The 10,000-nt window shown below is 43.3% G+C and overlaps 1 protein-coding gene across 4 annotated transcripts in view; it reads left to right on the top strand.

Moving 5' to 3' along the window:
* The first annotated feature begins 3,996 nt into the window (after nucleotides 1-3,996).
* Nucleotides 3,997-10,000, top strand: part of LOC123507026 (calsenilin-like) — a 228,853-nt gene continuing 222,849 nt past the window's right edge. For 2 of the 4 annotated variants that reach the window (XM_045259526.1, XM_045259525.1), the window contains exon 1: nucleotides 3,997-4,319. In XM_045259526.1, coding sequence (XP_045115461.1) covers nucleotides 4,271-4,319 — 49 coding nt within the window. In that variant the 5' untranslated portion in view covers nucleotides 3,997-4,270. The remainder of the gene's footprint in view (nucleotides 4,320-10,000) is intronic. The other 2 variants (XM_045259528.1, XM_045259527.1) reach the window with 2 other exon arrangements.

Raw genomic sequence — 10,000 nt, 5'->3', positions numbered from 1 at the left:
ATAGATCTCGCAGGGACGCCACAGAACGCCTGACTTCTGATCTTTCTAAGAATTCTGATTGAGGCAGAGAAAACTCAGTAGTGCTGAATGCCACAAAAATTCAATTCCTCCATCTATAAACTCGACACAACCTATCAGACAACTATCCCCTCTTCTTCAGTGACACTCAACCGTCTTCTTCTTCTACACTGAATATCCTCGGTCTGTCTTTTAATTACAATCTTAACTAGAAGCGTCACATCTCATCTCTTGCTAAAACAGCTTCTATGAAGTTAGGCATTCTGAGGTGTCTCCCAGTTTTTCTCGCCCTTCCCACTGCTAGCTCTGCACAAGGGCCTTATCCGTCCTTGTATGGAGTACTCTTCGCATGTTTTGGGGGATTCCACTCATACAGCTTTATTAGATAGGGTGGAATCAAAAGCTTTTCGTCTCATCAACTCCCCTCCTCTGACTGACTGTCTTCAGCCACTCTCTCACCGCCGGAATGTTGCATCTCTTTCTATCTTTTATTATTATTTTCATGCTAACTGCTGTACTGATCTTGCTAACTGCATACCTCCCCTCCTCCTGCGGCCTCGCTGCACAAGGCTTTCTTCTTCCTCTCATACCTATTCTGTCCAATTTTTAAATACAAGAGTTAACCAGTATTCTCAATCATTCATTCATTTCACTGGTAACCTCTGGAACTCCATGTCTGCTTCTGTATTTCCATCTTCTTTTAAGAGGGAGGTTTCAAGACATATTTGTCCCTGAATTTTGGTTAATTCCTTACCAGTCTTTTAGGGAACTTGCATTTGAAGTGGGCCTTTTTTTTTTTTTATCTTTTGTTTCCCTTGGCTAGGTTCCCTCTTGCATTAGAAAAATAAAATAAACTCTAGGAGCAGGAGGAGGAGGAGGAGGAGGAGGAGGATAAGTAGTAGTAGTAGTAGTAGTAGTAGTAGTAGGTGGTAGAGGAGGAGAAGGAGGAAAATAATAATAACAACAACAACAACAACAACAACAACAACAACAACAACAACAACAACAACAACAACAACAACAACAACAACAACAACAATGACGACGACGACCACATTAAGAAGGATCTATGGAGGTCAGAAGATTAACTCCTTCAGTACTGGGACACATTTTTATCATGAGATTTGTGTTCCATTGGACCATTTTATTGACATCAGGAAGGGTCTGTGGAGGTCAGAAGATTAACTCCTTCAGTACTGGGACACATTTTTAGATTGAGATTTGTGTACAATTTGGCCATTTTATTGACATTAGAAAGGATCTGTGGAGGTCAGAAGATTAATAGCCAAAGTCTTTATTATCTTAATCCCCCCCATGAGTTTCTGAAGCTGTATAAAATCACCAAATAGTAAGCAGAATGAATAAGGGAACGCGTCATGGTACTGAAGGGGTTAAAAGGACATTCGACACGCTGGGAGTTACTGTTAGTTAGTTTACTGTTCTGTGTCAGGATGTGCTAGTTGTTAGAGTGTCAGTTTGTCAGTCAGTCAGTCAGTCAGTCAATCAGTCATTAAGTCAGTTAGTTAGTCAGTCAGTTAATCAGTTATTCAGTCAGTCAATTATTCATTCATTCAATCAGTCAGTCAGCCAGTTAGTCAATTATTCATTCAGTCAGTCAGTGAGTCAGTCAGTTATTCAGTCAGTCAGTCAGTCAGTCAGTTAGTTAATCAGTCAGAGGCCACCATTCCTACACGTGACATTCTCTACATGAAAGACTCCCACATAAAGGTCAAACATTACATAATCTTACTAATAACTCAACACGAACTCCTTGACCACTCATTCATTATCCACTATTTCAGAACCATCGCCTCCTTATCTTTTGTTACTTTTTTGTATCAATTCTTCCATTTAGCTTGAACTCTTTAGTCCTTGTATGAATCATTATTTTTTGCTCGAGTCATGAAGGTGTTCAGTCCTTTAGTCAGATTTTCCTATATGATTATAAACGGATTTTTTTTTTTAGTATCCTTTTCTATGTTAACTTGTAAATCAGCCAGTCAGTTAGTTAGTTAGTTAGTTAGCCGGTCAGTTAGTTAGTTAGTTAGTTAGTTAGTTAGTCAGTTAGTTAGTTATTCGATCAGTAAGTTAGTCAATCAGTCAAATAGTCAGTCAGTCAGTAAGTCAGTTCGTCAGCTAGTCACTTAGTCAGTTAGTTATTTAGCCAGTCAGTTAATCCTTTATTCATTCATTCATTCAGTCGGTCAGTCAGTCAGTTAGTCAGACAGTTAGTCGGTCAATCAGTCAGTCGTTTAATCAGTCAGTCAGTCAGTCAGTCAGTCAGTCAGTCATTTATTTATTTAGTCAGTCTGTCAGTTATTTAGTCAGTCAGTCAGCCAGTCAGTCAGTCAGTCAGTCAGTCACATGGCAGCTTGACGTGGCCTCAAGACGCTGGGAAGCAGACGCCCCTCTTGTGTCCCGTGGCGCCGAGAAGCATTTTAAGCAGGCAGAAGAAAGAGGAATGTTAGTGTCGCGATATAAACCTTCATTTCCACTGTGACTCATTCCCCTCTGAACACACACACACACACACACACACACACACACACACACACACACACACACACACACACACACACACACACACACACACACACAGAGTCACTGGATGTAAGTAAAATTCAGTCTAATGCATTTAATTCCTTTTATTTATAAGGCACTAACTTGATAATACTTTCAAATTTAAGTAAACGGAACACTTAGAATGAATAATGTCAAGGTGTCCCCAAAACTTGAACTGACTGGCTTGTTTTAATGTGAGGGGAGGAGTGTTGTTTGAAGTCTTCCTCTGCAGTATCGTGGGCGAGTTTTCACTGCAGATATTTCTCCTTGAGTCTGATTCAAATCGTGGTTATGAATGGAAAGTTTCACCAATTTCCGTGCCACCAGTGTTGCCTTCCACCGCCTCGCCTCCGTCTCTTAATATCCGCCGCGGTGTTGCTGCCACTTCCCTTGCAGCGCTGTCCATTTGAATTCTAAGTTGTGCACCCCTTGCCTTCACCTACTCGTCCGTGTCCGCCTGTCACGTCTCAGTTCTTCATCATCTGTCTCCATTTTCTCGTGACCACCGTGCGTCGTAAGTTTTCCTTTCAGAGTCCCGCCTTACAAGTTTTCCCCATGAGCTGACCAACCTCAAGGTGCAGCCATGAGGGTCAGCCGGCACTGCCTGGCGGTGGCAGGTGGACGGGATGACCTTGATTGACCTGCAGGTCACGGAGAAGGCGGAAAGTCAAGTGTGAGGCGAGGGCGGCTGGTCCGTGATCGTTGTGTGAGGAAAGCGTCCCGTCAGGCGGCCAGAGTATGTCTTAGGCTAGCTTTGACGTCCTCGGGCCGCGTGGCTGCCGTAAATCGATGTCCTCGCCCAGCCAGAGGTACAGGTCCAGGCCAGGACGTCGCTGGCGGGGCGGAATCTCACGGCGGAAGATCTTGTCACGTAATGGATCTGCGCCGCCCGGAGATGCTTCCTGATCGGCAGAGTCCGGCGCCGGAGCTGTTTTCTTGTCCCTCTTGATCGTGTTCCTGCAGAAAGCATCAGCGACAAGTCAGTGCCAAGTCAGCTTTTCAGTCTGGTCAGCACAATGCCTCCCAGCCTCGGGCGGAACTCGAGTGTCGCTCGCCAGACGAGCTTCGCCTGTGCCTGCCTCGGGATAAACGTGTTTGATCTTGTTGAAATTGATATGCCACAGATGCGACCGTTGTAGCGGTGGTGGCGACAGGGGCAGGAGGCAGTGGTGGTGACAGGGGAAGGCAGTGGGAGGGTGGATGAAAAGGTAGAGAAGTATGAGAGATGGAGGGGAAGGGAGAAATGAGAGTAAGGATGGTGGGGGTGGTGCGGATGCGTGTTGGAGGCAGGAGAGAGGAGACAAGGTGGAGGAGACGGAGAGAGGGAGGCGGGAGATGGAGGGATGGAAGAAGGTTGGCGGCGGGGCAGTCGGGGAGGCTTGGTGGATGGGAGATGGGCGGAGAGGAGAGGGGAGAGCAGAGGCAGGGAGACGGCGCGGGCCTCGCCAGCAGTCAGTTTGCTGCTGGCCCGCTGGTGAGGTGTGTGTGTGTGTGTTTGTGTTGCTCGCGCCGCCCCCTGTGGATGACTCCTCAAGACTAGCGCCGCCACTCTCTCCTTCCCTCCCCTTCTCCACCACGCCCACGACCCCATCAACCATCGGGGCCATCACCAAACCTCCCCCTTCAGCTCCTCCTCCTTCTCCTCCACCACCGTCCTCCACCTCCCTTCACCACCACCACCACCACCGTCATGGCCACTCCACCTGACAGTCCGTATGGAGACTTCATGTTAACATTTGGTGAGTGTTACCCGGGTGATGGCTGCTCACGCCACACCTGTCATCTTATCCCAATCCGCGCCAGGTAACAGCGGCCATTGGTGACAGCACAGGGGACACAGTGGGCGCTCCGGGGGTCGTGGCAGCTGTGGGGAACGTTTGGGGGAGGCGAGGGAGAAGGGAGCCATGCATTAATGAAACGTTTTCTCACCCGTGTTGTTCTACTGACGAAGGCAAGGGAGGAGAGAAGGGAGATGTGCCTCCTCCTCGCCAGTGCCTCCTCTGCGTGCGTGGGCGTGGTGGAGGCGAAGGAAGAGCAACAAGCGAATATTCTCTCGATTAATTAGACACCTGACAGAGAGAGAGAGAGAGAGAGAGAGAGAGAGAGAGAGAGAGAGAGAGAGAGAGAGAGAGAGAGAGAGAGAGAGAGAGAGAGAGAGAGAGAGAGAGAGAGAGAGAGGAGGAGGAAGAGGAGGAGGAGGAGGAGAAGAGGGAGAGGAAGAATTGATAAAAACATTCTTTGTGTTCACGTTTGACACACAGAATGGATGGCTTTTCTTTATTGCTGACACACACACACATACACACACACACACACACACACACACACACACACACACACACACACACACACACTGAGCAACATTGGCGTGATTTTCGTGTTTGTATTCAATAAAAATGTTTAATGTGAAAGGTGGGGGAACGAGCGTGATTTATGCCTCATTGGGCGCCATTTTTATTCTTTTCACTTTTACTTCTTATTGGATATCACTGTGGGAGGGGAAAAGTGACCGCCTGTTTGCATGTTTGTTTGTTTGTTTGTTTGTCTGTTTTGGTTTGTTGGTGTATTGATTTTGTTGTGTTTTTCCTGCCTATTTATTTGTTTCTTAATTGTTTATTTGTTTAGTGTCATATTTGTTATGTTTTGCCTACTTGTTTGCCTTGATTACTTGATTTTTTGTGTTCTTGTTTATTCGCTTTGTCACGGTTTGTCACGCTTTATCACGGTTTGTCACGGTTTGTCACTGTTTGTCACGGTTTGTAACGCTTGTTTAGGTGTATTTCAAGCTTATTTTGTTTCAGTCAGTGCTTGTGTGTTTTTCCCGGTTAATCAATCATAATCTCTATCAAAATAAAAAAAATCACATTAAAAGCAAAAATATAAGAAAAAAAAACTTTAAAAACACACAAAAAAAAAAAATAAGGAGGTATTTTTATTCATCTATTTATATCTTTTTTTTTTTTTTTAATGTAGAAAGTGACATGTTATATTTACCGTGGACTAAGTGAAACAGAGAGAGAGGGGCCTTCACACAAGGGCTTCACTCAGCTTCGAACCACACAGTAAACAGGAAGGGACAGCTCGAGACACTCATCACTAGCCAAGAGTGAGACCGAGACTACACATGATACAGTGAAACAAACGAAGCGATATAATGAACGAGGCTCCGAAAAGTGTCACTCCCTCACCAGTACAATAAGCAGTGGTCTTATTTCGAACTACTTAAAATGAAGCGTGGAGGTAAATATGAGAGCAGGACACAGAACACGATATTAAATTGAATTAAGACTATTATATATGTACCTTATGATATTAGTGTCAGTATCTGCTTCCATCGAACTCTTCTCTTTCTGTCTCGTTACTGTTTAATTAGTTGAGTTTTCTGTCTCTTTCTTCCTGTGTGCATTGTGAGTATATCTGTTTTCCCCGTTGTCTTCCTGTTTGTTTGTCTTCATTTAAATCTGTTTTCATTCACTTTCTAGGATTCTTCTCTTTCTATCTGTTTAATTAGTTGAGTTTTCTGTCTCGTTTTACTTGTGTGCATTGTGAGTATATCTGTTTTCCCCGTTGTCTTCCTGTTTGTTTGTCTTCATTTAACCGCTCCATGTTATATTCAGTGATTCATTAGAAGGTAAAAGGCTGAGACAAACACGGGTATAGCATTTACCACCATACTTGTTTTTTTCCTTTTCTTGTCCCAACATCACTTTGCTGACTTGAATATTACATGTTTGTTTGCTTCCCTCAGCCTTACTTGTTTGTCCAGAAATTACTTTGATCATTATTATTGTTTTCCTCATTGTTATTTTGTTTGCGTCAATATTTTTGTTTTGTTTTTCCAGACATTACTTATTTATTTGTCCCAACATTACTCTCTTTGCCAGCTTTGATACAGGAACTGCCACGTTTAGGACTGCTGGCTCGTTGTAGCTTACTTTACGTTCTTATTCTATTTGTGCTGTTCTGTTTATTCCTTTCCGTGTGTCTGTTTGCTTATTCCGTTGTGGTATTGATTTTCTGCCACCGTCCATCTCTAGGTTTACTTTTCAGTGCATATAGTCAACATAGTATTGGTTTCTTTATACTCGTCTTAGTTATTCATTCTTCTGTCTTTCTCTCTGTCCATGTACTTTTATTCTATATCTATCTATCTTTCTGTCTGTGTCTATCTATCTATCCATCTATCTATCTATCTCTCTACTTTTCTATCTCTCTCTCTTTATCTATCAATTCATCTTTTTATCTAGCGTTGTCTATTTCTTATTTCAGCATCTCTTAACACACCCACACACGCCTGCCACACCCACAATGCACCTTTTCACGGACTTCTTGCCGCAGTGGTGTCGGTAGCCTCACGCAAACACGCCCCGGGACACTGAGGGAAGCTGGACATCGGCTCCAAATGGCAACTTGAAACCTGGAGACCAATATTTAGTGTTTCGTCACTCCTCGTTGCTTAGTTTTTCTTCTCATATGACCAAACTCGTAACCTCTTTAGTACCGGGACGCATTTTGTATTTTATGTTTTGGGTGTGATTAGATGATTTTATTGACATTAAGAAGGATCTATGGAGGTCAGAAGATTAATGGCCACAGTCTTCATTATTTTAGTCCCCACATGAGTTTCTGAAGCTGTGTAAAAATCATCAAATAATAAGCAGAATAAATATGAAAATACTTTAATCTGCCTCCCTTTCCTTAATTTAAACTTGTAAATGAGTCCCCAATATTCATTTACCTGTCATTCCTTATCACTTCTCGTCATTCTAACTAACTCTTAATCTGCATCCCACAAGCAAATTTCCTTTCTGCACCCTCTTGTCTTTCCTGTCCTTCCACCTCCTCTCCTTCCCCATTCCCTGTTCCTCCTATCCCTCCCCATGTCCTTCACCTCTCACCTGCCACAATATTGATTAATTACCTGCCGCCTCGAGTCTCCTCACCTGCGACCCTGAGTTGTTATCGCACCCCAAGATCAACATGGCCGCCGCAGCTTCGTGTCGGCAGAGTTTTATCGTCTCGTCCAGAAAGGGAAACTTGCTTGGCTAAAAAAAGAAGGTTAACAAAAGTGAATGTCACCCCGAGACTCGAGAGCAGCGGCGTGCCTCGAGACGTTCTGTATTGGGGAAGTTTTCTTTTTTTGTTGGGTGTTGTGTGGGTGGGGGTGGGAGGGTGCTGGGTAGGGGGTACTTTGTTGCTGCACTGCTGGAGTCTGGAAGTTTGTGGAGTGTGGGTATGTGGATGGTGGTGGATGGTGGATGGTGGAGGCGTGTGTTTCCTTCCGTGCTGCTTCTGTATCTTGCATAGAAAAGTTGACCGACTGATATACAAATAGACACACAGGAAGCTTATTGGAAAAGACTTTGTGGTTTACTATATTGGTTCTCTTACTTCAGACAGACGGAAAAACAAATATCACGGTTTGTTGGCAAGATTTCTATGGCGAAATATCACACGCTAAGTACATTTTTATATACTATACGGCTAAGAAACGACTCGGTGTTGATTGTTTGTGATTTCTCATGAGGGTCAAAAGGTCTGCTGCTGTGTGTTCTTTCCTCGTATTAGTGTGTTCATACAGCAAGACATGCTCAGATCAAGGAACAAAGAACACCTTGAGAACTTTACTGTCCTTATGTAACTAGAAAAATGCGCTTTGATATTGTCAGTCACTGCAGTTATCTCGCTCCTCAAATGTGTGTGTGTGTGTGTGTGTGTGTGTGTGTGTGTGTGTGTGTGTGTGTGTGTGTGTGTGTGTGTGTCATTCCGGCAAGCATTCACGCACTATTTCTTTGGCGCATTGTGAGTGTAATGGTGACTGACAGACGTGTTCCCTGTACTATGACGCGCCTCCTCATTAATTACTCGGCGCCTCACTGGTGGTTCATTGACGCGCCGGGAGAGGCTCGTCAGCTCCGTCAGGTTCGTCAGGCGAGGGTGTTGCCAACAGGTGCAGTGCATGATGGGGGGACCAGCGCCTGCAGCACCATCCGCCTGTTGCTTGCTTGCTTCACACACACACACACACACACACACACACACACACACACACACACACACACACACACACACACACACACACACACACACTCAGCCATGCATTAATCCTTTCACTTCTACTCGAGATAAGGTTTCTTAATCACATAACACTGAAGGATTTCTTATCACTGTACATCCGTTTCTGAATATTAGTACAAATGACCTTTGAGTATCTATCCTTTTTATTCCTTTATCATTGTGAATGCCTTTAACCCCTTTAGTACGATGACGCGTTTCCATATTTCCTCCGCTTACTATTTGGTGATTTTATACAGCTTCAGAAACTCGTGAGGGGGATTAGAATAGTGAAGACGGCCATTATTAATCTGCTGACCTCCATAGACCCTTGCTTAATGTCAATGAAATAGTCTAACGGTACACAAATCTCAAGGTAAAAAATGTGTCCCAGTATTCAAGGGATTAAATATGTTACTGCAGTGGTTTGTAATGTTGAGTTGTTGCTTATCGTAGTGAAAGAGTTGTACATATCTTTGACTCTTACCTTAGAGCGAATCTTTATCAACTGTTCCTTGTTATGATTTATTTGCTAATCATTCTGTCGTGTATTGACGCATTTTGGCCTTACCTCATACAGGGAATCTTTAAATTGTTGCCATTATTATACTCATCCTCTATTTTTTCTTTATTTTGTTCTGTATATCTATGTCATTACTATCATTTCATCTCTCTCTCTCTCTCTCTCTCTCTCTCTCTCTCTCTCTCTCTCTCTCTCTCTCTCTCACGCACAATTCACGTCTCGCTGTCTTGAGATGTGGCATTTTGTGTGTTTATACATTTATCATCTACATAACAATTATTCATGACTCAGTAGCTATTTTATGTTTCAAATATAAGACCAAGTACTTTCATTAATACATTTCCTGTCTTAAAACTAGAAAAAAATAGGTGATATTCATGTAATCTTTCTGTAGTTGATGGCATTGGATAACATGAATTCCCCAAGAAGTTACAGAAAGGACGCATGAAATCAGAAAAAAAAAAATGGGTCTTGTATTCTGAAACACTTTTCTCTCTCACCACGACAATTTCCAAGGCCACAGAGATGATTAGTGAGGTTTTCAAGAGTGCCTTCCCAGTTAATAATGTGGAAATCTTGTCACTCTGCCTCTAAAACCGTAAAAAAAAAAAAAAAACTTGAAAAACGCGTATAAACTTAAATAAAGCCTTTTGAAAATGTGGACCTGAGGCACAGAATTTTCTTTTTTATGCAGGAGGGAAGCCAAGCAAGGGCAACAAAATATTAAAAAGGGCCCACTTAAACGCTGGATCCCTTAAAGAGTGGTACAAAGTTACCAATAATGAAGGAACAAATGTCTTGAAACCTCCCTCTTAAAAGACAGAGCTTAGGAATGACTATAGC

The sequence above is a fragment of the Portunus trituberculatus genome, chromosome 21 (genome assembly GCF_017591435.1).
Source record: "Portunus trituberculatus isolate SZX2019 chromosome 21, ASM1759143v1, whole genome shotgun sequence".
Lineage (NCBI taxonomy): Eukaryota > Metazoa > Arthropoda > Malacostraca > Decapoda > Portunidae > Portunus > Portunus trituberculatus.
Note: the sequence above shows the minus strand (reverse complement) of the source record. Positions and strands in the feature narration are given on the sequence as shown.